Source organism: Nasonia vitripennis, chromosome 5 (assembly GCF_009193385.2).
Source record: "Nasonia vitripennis strain AsymCx chromosome 5, Nvit_psr_1.1, whole genome shotgun sequence".
Taxonomy (NCBI): Eukaryota; Metazoa; Arthropoda; class Insecta; order Hymenoptera; family Pteromalidae; genus Nasonia; species Nasonia vitripennis.
In genome coordinates, this window is record NC_045761.1 from 8,251,231 (window position 1) to 8,266,152 (window position 14,922).

A 14,922-nucleotide genomic window follows, 5' to 3' on the forward strand; every position below is an offset into this window, starting at 1 on the left:
GCGTACCTTCGTATCAGTCGACGCAGCAGCGCCTCACCTCCAGCATCGCCTGCACGGACGTCAGCGTCGGGGGCCCTTAACCAACTGCATTGTTTATAAAGGCGGTTGCGGTAGGGAAATCGGCCGATTTTTTAGTCAAGATCGGCGCCGACGATTCGACTGCATAGCGAGTAGGGGGAGAATATGATAAGTCGTGCGAGCTGCTGGCAACTGGGTCATCGGGTCACGCTGCGAGGGTGACAAAACTATACTTAGAACCGCCGGAGCGCATCTGCTGGATCGGTATTGGAGCTTTGGAACGTAAGGTTGGTGTGACTTTGTTCTTTTGCTTTACTTTTCATTGGTATGATAAATAACTAATTATCCACGTGTTTTTTTTTGTTTTTTTTGCTAAAATCGGTTGATCCGATCGAGTGATACCGATTTACGAGATAGCGGTATACATCGAGGATCTTCGTCAGATTTATCGACGTCTCGATCAGTCGAACAGACGGACACGCGCGCTTTCGTCCAGATCGGCTTTGTGTGCAAACGCACGATTTTTATTGTCACGAGCTCTCGAAATGATACACTTTGCGGACGCGAAATTGCGATTCCACGGCGTCGTCGCCGAACGAAAAACAAACCGGCATTAGCGCAAGTCACCAGCAGATTACAGTTTGTTAGTCTCTTGATTATCTAATGAACGCGCGGCTTTGTGTGCCATTTGAACTTTGTATAGAAAAACTCAAGTTCATGTGCCAAGGTATACATGTATCGAGTCGGCTATACACTCAGATAAGTCAAAGACTCGATCGGCGAGTTCAACTTTTTTTAATCGAAATTCCTTTATTGATATATTCGTCGAAAGTTTTATGCTTGTGTATACGAGAACTATATGCGTCGCGCTTTTGGCTGATAAAACTATGTCTGTATCTTGAGTGAATTCAAGACCGCTGCAGTTACTTACTGTATTCGTTCGAGTCCGTCGATTTTGTTGAAAAATTCGCGTTAAAACAATTTCCGATTGCGCAAGTTTCCCGAACAATATAATCCTTGCACAATATTTACCAAACCGCGAACTCCGCGCGACGTTTTCTTCGCAGCCGTTGACAATCCCACATCCGAGTGCGTGCAATTATACTTTGAGATTTACCTCGAGTACATACGCTTAAAAAAAGTGCATCAGTTAATCGAAAAGCTAATGATTCCAAAGCAGCAGCGGTAATGAGCTTAACGGGCTCTCATACACGTCGCTCGGTGTATCTCGAATTCAAATCGACATCACACACGTGATTCTGCTTCCAGATTTCCCGAGCGTCTCCGCACCTATACACAGAAGAACAACCGCACAGCTTAGCATCCAGTTTAATCTGGCGCTGATCTGCCCAATCTAAGACGTCTCGTGCGGCCATAGAGAGATCTCTTCAGACCAGTACAAAATTTCCAAAGCCGTGTGTACGAGCTGACACCGCGACGCACATATATTTATTCAGCTTTGTTTATCGATCGAGCCGTTTATTTATACCCGCAAAAGCTCGCGACAGGAAGAAAGCGCGAAAATGAAGAATACGGCAGCTCTGGCGATCGTCGGCGCGCTGCTTATGTGCTTATGTAGCCTCTGTTCCGGATTTAGCGTGCCCAGCGAGCATGAAGGTTGGCGTTATTTTCTTTTTACTCTTTAATCCGTCCTTTATATATTTTTCCGCAAAATAGCCCGCGTTTATAAAGCTTATGGATTTTCGCGCGTATAAGATAATGCCGCAATTACTCGGTTGCGACAATATACAGCCACTGCGGTTATACAGTCGTGGAAACGAATTGGCGTCTCTTGTTGCAATTCGGCCGAGGTGTAACGACTGGATAATCGTTGCGAGAGTTGGCGAGAGAAAATTACGCGCTTCGACGCGCCGATTTATCGGGTACTGCTTTTCTTCGTGTATACGATATTATGCTAATGCTGCAATTTTTACGGTGCGCGGAAAAGTTTGTTGCTCTCGGTTACTGTTCCTGACATGCGATTATCAATCGTTACCGCGATTAATTACGCTGATTCGACTTTGGAAACAGCCGAATTAGCATACTTAGATTGACAGTTTGGATAATAATCGTTACGTTTTAATCCCCGCAATGTAAACTCCCGGGGTTTTTATTTCAAGCGTCGAAAGAGCGATTACATTTATCTCAAGAAACGTCTCTCGATAAGATTACGCGAAAATCTCGCTGTATCTCTCGCATCAAAAATAACAAAATCAAGTCTGTCTTATGTGCATGCGAATAGATCGGTTCGAAGATGTTTTTCGGGTTGACCAATCGCGAATGGAAGTAACCACTTACATTACGCGGTTCAATTAACGGAAGAACGAAAACCTCCACAGAGACATCGTTCTGGATGAAATCCGGCCAGGAGAATCTCCGGCGAATCTTGTCGCTGCAGAACAATCAGAACCGTGCGAAAAACGTGATAATATTCATCGGCGACGGCATGGGACTGTCGACCATAACATCCGGGCGTATCTTCAAAGGACAGCAGCGAGGAAACTCCGGAGAGGAGTACAAGCTCTTCTTCGAGAAGTTCCCCAGCACCGGATTTTCGAAGGTAATTATACAGCCTTACGTAATTCCAATTTGCGTCGACCAAGCGTCGTCCGTAATTTGCCTGCAGTCGAAGATCAGACTTCACATTTGTCATTAACGTTCTTCCAATATAACAAGCGAATAATTCAGCCTATTGTCGGAGAGGAAGCAGCTCTGGTGTACGAAATTGAAAGAAAAATACTAATTTTCCTCGAAAAAAAAAAATAAATAATAACCTTCCAAACCTTGTCATTAGTCACCTGGTTTTCGCTTTGTTCCCCGCAGACTTACAACGTCGACAGGCAGGTACCGGACTCGGCTGGTACAGCCACGGCGATATTCTCCGGAGTCAAAGCCCAGTACCGGATGCTGGGACTCGACGCCAAAGCCAAGTACAACACCTGCGACAAGAACCTCAACGAGAACAGCCAACTGACGACCATCGCCACTTGGGCCCAGGAGTCCGGAATGGATACCGGTAAGCTTCCTCGTTTATACCACCGAGTTGTTGCATAAACACGTTGAGACAGTCGTCGACGAAGGTCCTCCAGAGGCGGATAAAAAGAGATAATAAAGCAGCCGTTAAGTGGGTCATATATTTATCGGAAGGGAAATGCGGGATCGGCACTCGTGTTTTTTGCCCAGTGGAGGTTGCTTGGTAAAAACGATGGGTTTTCGACTGGGAATATATTTTCTATATACAGGAAGCGGCAGAAGAAATGTTCCGTTTGATGCTGAGACGGCAAAAAACAAACGAACTTGATATGTTTTCACACGGAGGGAAAAAAGTCGGAGAAACGGTACAGTGTTACAGTTCATAAGTTGTCGCTTCGGACTTTTTCCGTGATCGCAGGCGATTTCAAAAACCGCAAGATTTGATTCACGATGTGCGCGTTCGTGACTCGTTCAGAAAAACGATCGACTGCATAAAAACCCATAGGAGTGTCGATCCGACAACCAACACTTAATAAGCGGTTCAACTCAACGCTCTGACTCGACCTCTTAATTGCGCCGATGACACGCGTATCGCAAATTTTCCGAAACCGCACGTATGCATAGTATGCAGTCATCCGGAACCAAACATTCCACAATACCGGAATTCCCCGGTCGCAGTGCAGCATGAAAACGTAACAAAAAAACCTCACGCTCGTTAGCACCGGATCGTTTCCACCGATTTTTTTTCCCCCCGCGGAGATGCATGATTTTGCAAGTGTTTTCTAACAGACATTTCAATCGCGTGTTGATCGCCTGTGCAACGGATCCATCACACATAATAACGAGCATAGCACAGATCGTTCGATTGAGCTCTCTACAGCTCTGCGATTAGACAAGCCGGACTTTGCGGGCGGTCTTTGGTTCTATAGCACAGAGAGCCTCAATTGACAATCAGTATACAGCGCTCTAAGGGCCTTGGCGAATTTAGAGGCGGGAAAAAAGCGCCTCTGCGCGCGGCGTGCGATCATTACACGCGACCCTGACTGCGATGCTCTTACTCAAGGTGGCCGTGTATATTGTTTCCCACGCGCCCTTATTATAACTTTTGTGCATTTTTCAGACTATACTACGTTTTGACTACAGTTTTTTCTTCGTTGCTACAGCCTGTATACATAAATAATCTGCAGCGTGTCTTTTAATTCCTACATAACTCGCAAACAAACCGATTACCGATTTATCACCTCTGGCTCGAGACGTACGAGACTGCACGTTTTACAGCTTCCTAGACTCTATAAAGCCGCTGCGCCGTTGTATAAGAATAAATTCAATGCGAACCGCTTTCTTTTTCGAAGCAAAGCTATACCGATCGCGTAAATTGCCAACGAAAATAACCGTATACCATTGCAAACTTGCAGGCTTCGTGACGACGACGCGCGTGACGCACGCGACTCCCGGTGCACTTTACGCCCACACGAACAACCGAGACTGGGAGTGCGACAGCAACATTCCGGCCCAGCATCGCGGCTGCGTCAAAGACATCGCCAGGCAGCTCGTCGAGGATGCGCCAGGAAACAAGTTCAAGGTGTGTATAATGACGTGTGTTGTGACACTATCTCGCGTGCGTGAAATCGTTACGGTATTGCCTCTCGTTCGACGCTAACGTTCGTTTGATGCTTCGTTATAGAAATTTCCAACGCGTCCGGTTCGCGAGTCTAAGCGTCGTGTTCTTTTCTTTTACACTCAATTGCCGATAATTATCGTGTAGACGGGAAGAGTAATGCTGCAGTGATTTTTAAGAGTGTCGTGAAGAGCACAGACTGACGTGTCGTTGAATATTCAGCCGTCTACATAATGGGTCAAGTTTAGCGAAAAGAGGTTCAGGGCTATAATAAGACCGCGACCTTCCGACGCATTGATAAGCGCTGCTCTCTCTCTCTCTCTCTCTCACTCGCACCCACATATATTGATTAATAGTAGTCTCACGGAGAGTGTATCGTCACTTCAAGCCCGTATGACTTGTTTATACATTATGTACTTGAAAGTGAATGAAAAAACGTGTCCAGGTGATAATGGGCGGCGGCGCAGGAGTCCTGGGCATGTCCAGCTCGATCGCGGACAAGGAGGTCTGCCAGCGTCGCGACGGCCGTCAGCTGAGCGAATACTGGAAAGAAGCCAATCCCGGCGGTAAGCTCGTGACCAACGTCAAGGAGCTCATGTCCGTCGACGTGGCCAACACGAGCAAACTCATGGGCATCTTCTCCGACGATCACCTGCCCTACGCCGCTGTCAAACCGGACACGGTACCGACGCTCGCTAACATGACCCTCCAGGCCATCAGGATGCTCAGGAAGAACAAGAAGGGCTTCTTCCTCATGGTGAGTTTCGGATCGGAAAGTTTCCCTCTCGGTATACACACGCACATGTTATAGTGTGCCTTACGCGGATACAACGCGACAAGGTCGACCCACTTGCCTATGCAATTTCCAGCGCGCGTAACTCTAGATTCGAGGCTCGTCTAATGGCCCGATCCCGACTTCCCATATAATTTATTAATCGCTAAGCGCGACATAATACCAGCGCGTCGAGAGTCTGCTCGAATCACGACCATCGCGCTGGAATAGCTTTCTGCCGGTTTTTCACCGTTCGCGGCACACTCGACGAGCTTATCAGCCAAAGCTTCGTCCCAGAATATACCGAGCCGGAGTGGCTTTATCGCTGAAATTATTCCCGCAGACTTCCGTACACAGTCTGCGCCGGTAATATATCCATAAAGCCTCGTCGCGGAGATAACGAAGCCACTTAAACAAATGCACCTTATCGCGGATCCGCCTGCCGATATGATTGTTTCAGCGCGTACTCTTCCTCTCGCTTAAGCCGCATGCCTCATTTATTGCTCCGAATATAAAAAGTCGAAATCGCTCCTTTTTAGGTCGAAGGTGGCAAGATCGACCTGGCCCACCACCAGAACCACGCGCAGCTGGCCCTGCGCGAGGTGGCCGAGCTCGACGACGCGGTGACCGCGGCAGTGGCCAACGTCAACATCGACGAGACTCTGGTGATCGTCACGGCCGATCACTCCCACGCGTTCACCATGAACGGCTACCCCGAGCGAGGCAACGACATCCTCGGCTTGACCGAATCCGGCAGCAGCCAGAAGTACGAGACCCTGAGCTACGCCAACGGACCTGGATTCTTCTATCACAGGTTGAACGACACCAACAACGTCAATCACACCTGGAAGGACCTGGTGAACGACGAGAACAGGAAGGACCCGTTTTACAGACACTTTGCCGCTAGGTACCTCAAGGACGAGACTCACGGCGGCGAGGACGTCGGCGTCTACGCGATAGGTGAGATTATTTTACTGTCTTCTTGGAAAACTTGCGTAGTCTGAAACTCTGTTTACAAGATCGGTATAACGTTCGTTTGCTTTTTTCCGAGAGCTTTTTCCATAGAGCCTGGAATCTTTACGTCTGCGCTTCGTCGAGTTCGCGATTCGCATATGCATTGCCATCATATGGATCAAGTTCGAAAATATAATTAACGTTCACGTTGCAGGACCCTACGCCCACCTGTTCCGCAGTACCTTCGAGCAGAACTACATCGCCCACGTGGTAGCCTACGCGGCCTGCTTCAAAGACTGGCCGTCGCACTGCGATCAGGCGTACAACCGCTACTTTTACGAGGTGTCCCAGAGGATTCACAATTCCGCTGCTACCACGACGCCGGCCCTCGTCCTTATGTTCCTTGGCTTGATGGCCTACCTTCTTTAAACGCGGGATCGGTACATGTAGGTGCGATTACGTTTTACACGATGATATTATAGAAGCGTTATCAGAGAGAAATTTTACCCCGACGATATATTATGATAATCGTGGTGGCTGGGCGATCACCTCTACGCAGTCTGTGATGAAACGGGGTTTTGGAGTACGCTGTACGAGCCATCGCGTTACACCTACGTATATGCATTCCTTTGAGAGTTCATCTTCTTGGTGGATCACGATTACACTTACGCTTTATTTATTGTAGCTGGATGTAATTTCGTAAAAGTGTTTGGATATGTCGATTCGAGCTCGCGTGAAACATTCCCACCAACTGAAGATTCCTTGAATTTTTTCAAACTCTTGCTCGGCAAACTTGTATTATGAATGTATTTTGTCAATGAGTTCGAGTGCGGCGAATGAATATATGAACGGAAGAGGTTTTCTACACGGTCCTGAAAACCTATATAGATTTGTCTTGATAGTTCAATTTTTAAAGCGAGGAGCGAATGTTAATAGTTTAATAAAGCAAAAATCAGATCCGTATATTAGAGCTGAAGATGTAGTTGAATGACGATCAATTTCCATTGTTTGATCGCATGATTGATTGGTAATACTTAGTAGGTGTGAGAACTTATTTAATTAAGTATTTGTTTATAAAATACAGTGGATATTATCTATTAGATTTTTATTAGCGATAAATTCTTGCGAAAAGCTGCTAACCAGGATAAACACCTTTTTTATTTTTCAAGCTGTATACAAAGTTTTTGTTGTACACGTACAACGTAATAAGATGCGTATTATTCTCGCAAACTAAAGATTATTTTGTAAAATCTGTTTGAAAGCGATTTATTGTACAACGTTATTTTTTAATGCACTATTATTAATATGCGCAAATAATCGATTTCTAGCTTCAATCTGAACTCTGAATAGTTTTTTAATGTAATTCCACCCCAAATTAACGTAAAATACTGCCCTTTTCATTGTATATTTTTATAAAAAGAAATATGTATAGTTTCTTATCTTTATACCTCAAACAGTATTTTCCACAACTATTGCAGTGCCAAAAGAAATAAGAGCAACACGTTGTAAAATAATAAACGAACTACATTTTTCGTTTATAAAAAAATAAGTTAAAGGTATTCAATACCTAGATAAATGTTCAATTTGTAAATAAAATAAAAAAGAAACATCTATTCGAAAGAAAAACAATTTTTATTCAACAATCTCCCGTAACACAGCAAAACCTGAAGCGGTGGTCTGTAAAATAATCATGGATGCTGAAAGATATCAAAACATAAACAAAGCTCGAAGCCACATAGACCCGAGCTTTAAACTGATTCGTCCTACAGTGTGAAAAAGGCAAAGTCCGTCGCACTGCCTAAATTGACTCGTTGAAAAATAAAACATCGCACCAGTAGCAGCGTCTCAGTCCATTGAGGCCAGAGTCGTCCAAAACCGCAAACAAGCTTGCCAGCCATCAGTGCTACCTATATCAAGCCTAGAAAGGAAAGACGCATGAATGACGGGTCATCCGTCCGTTAACGAAGACAAACTTGCTCTTCTCTCTCTCTCTCTCTCTCTCTCTCTCTCTCTCTCTCTCTCTCTCTCTCTCTCTCTATCTCTCTCTCTCTCTCTCTCTCTCTCGCTCACTCGGTGCCCAGTATAAACTCGTGCGATCCGACGATGCACGAACAGAGAGACAGTTGGCCAAAAATAACCCTACTCGTTTAGCCGACGCGCTTTTCATTTGCACTGCGCGCTTTGGCTCCCGGGGATTCCCCTAGCGACGCTGAGAAAATAGTTCTTGTAGATGAGCGGCGCGAGGTCGTCGCTTACGAAGTTCCGTTCCGGTCTGAGCGATGCGAATGGATTCCTGCGCGGCTCGAGCTCGACCTGGACGTCCCGGTGCTCGCGCAGCCGGGTCAGATCGCGTGGTAGCTCCACCTCGGTATAGGAGGTCACCAGGACTGGCACGCCGTAGTCGCAAAACTTCTCGATCGTCTTCGGCCAAGTGTCCTGTCGACAGATGTTAACGTGGATTTATAGCGATGATTATTATTTTTGTATAAATTTCGAATAGGAGATAAAGTCTATGGATTATATCTAAAGCTATAACTATGTCGTATCGGAGAACAAAGTACAGAGATTCAAGTCTTAGATCCATAACTATGTTGAGTCTATTTTGCAGACTCTAACCATAATTAAATTGTTTATTAATATACGAAAGACACAATACTGTATCATTGTCATTGAATAAACAAATCATGTTCAAATAGATACATAAACAAATTATTAAACTCATCTGTTATTTATAAAGACACCAACATAAAAGAAATTATTTAAACAATCTGACTTAATAAAAATGATAATTAAAATCAGTGTTGCATTCGCGGTGACACTGACAGATTGTATAAGTACAATTTAATATTAAAAAAAAAATTCCCATACCGGGAATCGAACCCGAGCCTCCTGGGTGAAAGCCAGGTATCCTAGCCACTAGACCATATGGGAGTGATGAGAGGTAATTTTAAAGTGTCGTACAGATTAGTAAACATTCTTTAAAGCTGTCTTTTTACAGTTTTTAATACTTTGATGCACTCCGAGCAACAAATTAAATAAATGAAAATTATATATTTCAGCATTAAAGATAAATTTGATTCGAAAATTTAAAGACTCAATATCGAATGGGTCGGTAAAGTAGAAATCTATACCTAACTTGCTGGTAGAGCTGTATCTACGAAGATGAATGCCTTTTCATCAATTTCCAAATTTCTACTAATTTTTATATTTTAAACATTTTAGATGTGTATTTATTTTATTTTTGTATTAAAAATTTACTTATTGCAAAATTACCCGAAATGCGTTGCAAAGACAAGATATCAAACTCTATATTTTGAAAACTTTTACTTTCTTCACTTTGAATATTATATATTAAAGCTTTATATCTATAATAATTGTTTCAATACAAACCTGATTAGCAAATCCAGTTGTCCTGTACAATCCTGGGTTAAAAAGACAAACAAGATCAGGTTTTTCATTTTCTACCTGATGATAAAGCTTTCCACAGTGAAAAACGATATCGATTTTTCGATTTTTTGCTCGGCAACTTGTGCACAGTCGAGGTCGTTCCAATATACTTGCTATATCGGCTGGCACATGGAGTTCGGGTCCGCAGAATTCAAGCTTTAAACTTTTAATGCCGGGCAATAGATGCAAAAACAGCTTTTCCCAGACAGAAAGATTGGCACACTCAAACTGTAACTCTGCGCCAATCACGTGAATTTTTAGTGCCTTTCGATTCTGCAATAATTAAGAAATTGAATAAATTACATATATTTTATATAACCTTGCAAGTATATGCGTAATATACTATAATACCATTTGGTAGCATACATAAAAATATTGATAGTGTGGATCAATATTTTAATGCAGGCAGTATGTTAAATTTTTATCATCCGACGCGTATATTTTAAACTGAAATTTTACTATTTAAAAGTATTATTATATAAATTAAATTTACTACGCATTCTCTCTAATGTGTTTTCTACGAAGAAGATGATCCCTGATAGTATACAATCACATAAATATATGGCCATCAATTGGATGTAAATAACGCTTTTATTATTCATTTCATTGTCCAAATAACTAGCACTTGTTTTTACAGTCATTTTTTTATACCATTTTCCTAAAACGCCGGATTCTACTAATGTTTGCAATATTTGATCAAATTTTGCTACATAAGCAGATCCCTTTGCAAAAAAGTAACATTACATGGTCACAGGTAAAGCTAGGCCTGTTGTTTGTATTTCAGTGTGGCCATCAACTTTACGGTACTGATTTATATACCAAGGTATACTTTTTTCAGGAATTAAACAAAGAACATTTTTTCGTTCGGATAAAAGTTTTATGCAGTCGGATATAGATGAATCCCAAACAATTTTTGGTTTAATAATTTCAAGATATTTATCACTCTCATGAGCGAACTGTTGTAAAAATGCTTTACTTGCGTGTACTGTCGCAAATTTGAATTTAAAACATCTTCGAACGTCCTTATTTGCGCTGAGTGTGTTGTACGGCTATACCGTTCATTAAACTGGCAGAAAAATCTGGTAAAAAAACCATCGAAAAGAATGCGATAATCAAAAAGAGTAATCTTTCAGGCATTTTTGAGGATTGCTTGGCACTAGGTTGCCCAAAAAGTAGTTGATAACTAAGGAAAAAATTCATATAATTTCTTCTCATGAAATAATGAGAAAGTAAATAAATAAGACAATAGATATTGTGATAGCAAGAAATGAAAATAACTTTTGAAATGAAATATCAATTTTGGATGTTTTATACATCGATTTCAAGAAACTCGAAAGAGAAATTATTTACCATGAATTGCGTATTTTGTGGCGAGCTGCGCAGCGCGTAAAAAGCAGTTAGCGCTGGACTGGCCGCCTGCGACAAGGCGGCGTACGATGCGCAGTCGATCTTCTCGTAGTCGCAGCCAAAGGCGAAGATCTCCTTGATGAGTTCGTCAAAGTTCTCGGGAAATTCGCGCTCGTCGTTGAGCACGAAATCCGGTATCCTCGGCGCGACGAATCCGTTCTCCCTCTGCATAGCGAGGATGCTCCTGAAGACTTTGAAAGCTTCGCAGTGATCCCGATGGTCGCCCCGGTGCTTCTGCTCGTCGCCGTTGCAGAAAAACTCCATCAGGCAATCAGGACAACTACTGAGATCGTCCGAACTGTGGCAGACGCGACAGAGCCTCGGATACAGCAGTACCTCCCGCTCCCAGAGTTCCATCCTCCTGCCCAGGGCGTTCTCGACTATCTGCAAAAGCTCGACGCGAAAGCTCCGGTACTCGTCGGCGTTGAGGTTCTTCGCCAGACACAGACCCTTGTTCTTCCTGCAGATCTCGGCCAACACGGTGCAGAGCTGTTTGTGCTGCTTGAGGTTCTGCTGGCGATGCTGAGCCGAGCAATAGACGACCAGCCGACAGTCGTCGCAGGGAAAGTCCGGAGCTTTGCAAGGCTTGCTGCAGACGTAGCAGAGACTGCTGGCGTAGTAGGGACGAGGCTGGAAGTCCAGCTGCAGTTCGGAATCGTAGTCGTCGGGATCGTCGTTGTGATAGGCCGGTAAGCTGAGGCGATCGGTTATGAGGATAGGCTTGTCGCTTTTCGGCTCGAGATCCTCGATGAGGATGTGGTTCTTGAGAAGGCCGGCCTTCGAGGGAGGCGACCTCAGCGTTTGGTTGGACTTTGATTTGCGCTTCGATTTTCGTCCCATTGTGGCACTGCAAAGTAAAGCGCGTAAATTACATTGGAAATATTTGAAGATTATTTAATTAGAATAGAACAGATTATGTAATAGCCAAATTGTAGAATGCTGCACAAGTTCTAAATATTAATTATTGGTTATTCTAAATTTGGAAATCTTTAACAATCGAAAAGCACTGTACTAATGCGACTTTCGTGGCGTATACTTAGTGGTTACACAAGCGAGAGATCAAGCAGTTTCGGGAAGTATAAACAAACTAGGAATGTTTAAATACCGGTATAAGAAAGTTCACAGTTTATTTTTACTTCTAATCCCAATAACCAGTGCATTATCAAGGATGACACCCGAGATTTAGCTTTAGTTTCTTAAAAAAAAAAACACCAAATCACAAATATCAAAAAACCACAGCAAACAGCAAAACTAAAAGCTCGATATCCGGATCACAAAATACCTCGCACAACCGAGACTACAAAGTAAAGAGCCGCGCGAGAGATGCACCTGCGCAAGCTTGCAAGCTCGCGCGCGCTTCCGAATAAACTAGCCGACGATAGACGCTCGAAGGAGAGTAAAAGGTAGTAGGTAATAGCGCAGAGAAGCCCTGGAGCCGTCGACTACGACGACGACGACAGCGACAATGGCCCTGGGCGGCCGCAAAAGCAGACGCAGCTTGCAAGTCGAGCGCTAAAGGGATCGCGACGGGTGGGCACAATGCCCAGGCTTCTCGTCGACGGACGAACTATTATTTCAAGAGACGCGGCTGCTCGACGACGCTTCTCTATTTCGACCTGTGAATATACGTATATACGTTATAAAGCTGTACTCTCGCGGATTCAAAGTGAGATTACCTGCTGGTCTGTCGTCGGGCTTTTTTGGAGTTGGAACTTGGTTGGTTTGACTGTTTGCGGCGAGTTGAAGTAGTTTTTTGTTGTCTCTGGAGTGGTTTGTTATTTTATGTTGGAAGCGAGGACGATCATATAGCTGACGAACGATTTCATTGTGTGGTGTTGGATTGGATCGCGTTTAGTTTGTTATCGCATTTTCATTGAAGAGAATGATAAAATACAGCACTTTTTACACCACAGAATATACGAATTTTTATTTTATTCAAAAAGCACATACCTCAATATCAACATCCCTCCTTTAATCAATGGCTGCAGATGTCAGCAATGGAATAAATAGTGACACTGTAGTGAATCGTAAACTATTCTAAAAGAATAATGTGATTAATATTATTTTTCAATTATTTATTTCAGTTTATAATAAAAGTATAATAGATCTTTTGTTGCTTACCTTATACACCGATTGCCACATCGAAACAATGCATATTTTCGTACTACATGGCAATGAAAGCACCTGTTAATTCTGTGTTCTCGACTCTTACACACTGTCGTCTCGATGAACTATTTCACTCTGTGGCAGTTTGCCGACATATTTTGTGATTGTTTATTACACTATTACAAGACGAACTGCTTCATTAATTCGACCGGTGAAATAGTTGACAGCAGCAGTTTTAATATTTATTTTTTTGCAATTTGATTTTCCATATAAAATAAAATTATGCACTACAATTTCACCAACATAACTCAAGTTGCAGAACGAATTCAAACTTTTGTTGATTTATCTGCACACGTATATACGCATTTGAATATTAATTGAACTCCACGTATATACGGCATCAGAAATAGCTTGAGTAGGTTATTTACGAGGCATCCCTTACGGGTAGCGTCGCTTAAGCGCAAGTTCTTTTTTTTTCACGCATATGAAACACGCGGATACGGTTGTGATTTAAACGCTCGCACAAGTACGATAATTTAGTATACGAGGCATTTGGAATCGCGTTTTCTATAATTTATATTTTATTAATATTTTATACGTATCCCGGAACCGTCGATAGGCGCGTCTTTCGAATTTCGAGCGCGCTTTTTCAAAAATATACAATTCTATTTTCATTCCCAAAGATTTCATGTCTCCGAGGAAGTGTCAACTGACGCTTTGACGCGTTAATATGATGGATTCCGGAAAACGACCAAAAATAAGCGCCTAAAAACGACTGCAAGAAAAGCTTCGAAGCGAAAGTACGCGTAGAGCGTCAAGCCATATATAAGCACTTTAAGTATAATGGTGAGAGCCACCTATATGCCAAAGCTATAGCTTCTATGTAAGACCTGCTGGAGCCATTAATCGTGCTGCAACTGCCTAACAGTGTATCTAGTGAATCAATTCATTTGTTTCTACAGAGTCTTCACTGTAAGATCCAAGAAACGAAAAAATATGTTTTAAAACATTGAGTTAAAAAATAAAAAAAGAAGTATTAAAATCATAACGTAATATAACGAGCCTGTCACGATCATTATTGCACACGGCGATACCATTCGAACAAAACAGATACTTAACATAATATTTTCAGTTTTCTTAAACGAGGAGTTCATGTAAGCAACGACTATACATTGTGCAACAATTACGAATATCGTCAGTTCAATCTACAATTTAAAATTCCAATATTACGTATCGAATTTCTTCATATTTAGAATTCACTCAAAAAAAAAAAACGTTTTTTCATCAAAAACCGTACATCATCGCACTGTCTGGTCGATATCGTCTTCATCTACTCAGAAAGAAAAAGGTATAAATGATGAGTTATATTTTCATAATATGCACGACCTCACACCGCAATATCACGTGTTATATATTCCAATCGAAAATTTCACCTCTTACCTTCAGCAACTAAATCATAATCTACCGTATAATATCACAAAATCTATTAACAAAAAATCCGTCCCCAATACTTACAAGTAAGAAATATCTCGCAGCAGCTCATATCAATGCACGCCTCGAGCTTCATAATAATCATCATGAAGAGAAAAAAAACTCGATAAACGAAAATATACACTCACTCAGACAT

General features: G+C 42.6%; 3 protein-coding genes and 1 non-coding gene across 7 annotated transcripts in view; 2 read left to right on the top strand and 2 right to left on the bottom strand.

The window, feature by feature from the left end:
- LOC100119466 (alkaline phosphatase 4) lies at positions 1-8,386 on the top strand. Its single transcript, XM_001603191.6, has 8 exons — positions 1-305; positions 1,288-1,635; positions 2,358-2,578; positions 2,842-3,034; positions 4,407-4,573; positions 5,055-5,366; positions 5,921-6,341; positions 6,550-8,386. Exons 2-8 carry the CDS (start codon positions 1,542-1,544, stop codon positions 6,762-6,764), a joined length of 1,623 nt encoding a protein of 540 aa, XP_001603241.1. The 5' UTR covers positions 1-305; positions 1,288-1,541; the 3' UTR covers positions 6,765-8,386.
- Positions 7,947-14,572, bottom strand: LOC100119431. Of its 3 annotated transcripts, XM_016989366.3 has the most exons (5): positions 13,311-14,572; positions 13,140-13,226; positions 11,133-12,036; positions 9,726-10,055; positions 7,947-8,771 (listed from the first exon to the last, which is right to left on the bottom strand). In XM_016989366.3, the coding sequence occupies exons 2-5, from the start codon at positions 13,151-13,153 to the stop codon at positions 8,499-8,501; spliced, it is 1,521 nt and encodes a 506-aa protein (XP_016844855.1). In that variant the 5' UTR covers positions 13,154-13,226; positions 13,311-14,572; the 3' UTR covers positions 7,947-8,498. The 3 variants fall into 3 exon arrangements, with proteins under 3 accessions (XP_016844855.1, XP_016844856.1, XP_016844857.1); XM_016989367.3 differs by lacking the exons at positions 13,140-13,226; positions 13,311-14,572 and adding an exon at positions 12,472-12,758; XM_016989368.3 differs by lacking the exons at positions 13,140-13,226; positions 13,311-14,572 and adding an exon at positions 12,295-12,646.
- Positions 9,195-9,266, bottom strand: TRNAE-UUC. Its single transcript has one exon. It is a non-coding gene; the product is annotated as a tRNA-Glu (tRNA).
- Positions 12,714-14,922, top strand: part of LOC100119392 (solute carrier family 41 member 1) — a 6,533-nt gene continuing 4,324 nt past the window's right edge. The window contains exon 1 of one of the 2 annotated variants that reach the window (XM_016989361.1): positions 12,714-12,905. In XM_016989361.1, the coding sequence (XP_016844850.1) occupies positions 12,729-12,905 (177 nt within the window). In that variant the 5' untranslated portion in view covers positions 12,714-12,728. Of the gene's footprint in view, positions 12,906-14,555; positions 14,644-14,922 lie in introns of those variants that run through there. The other variant, XM_031931818.2, reaches the window with a different exon arrangement.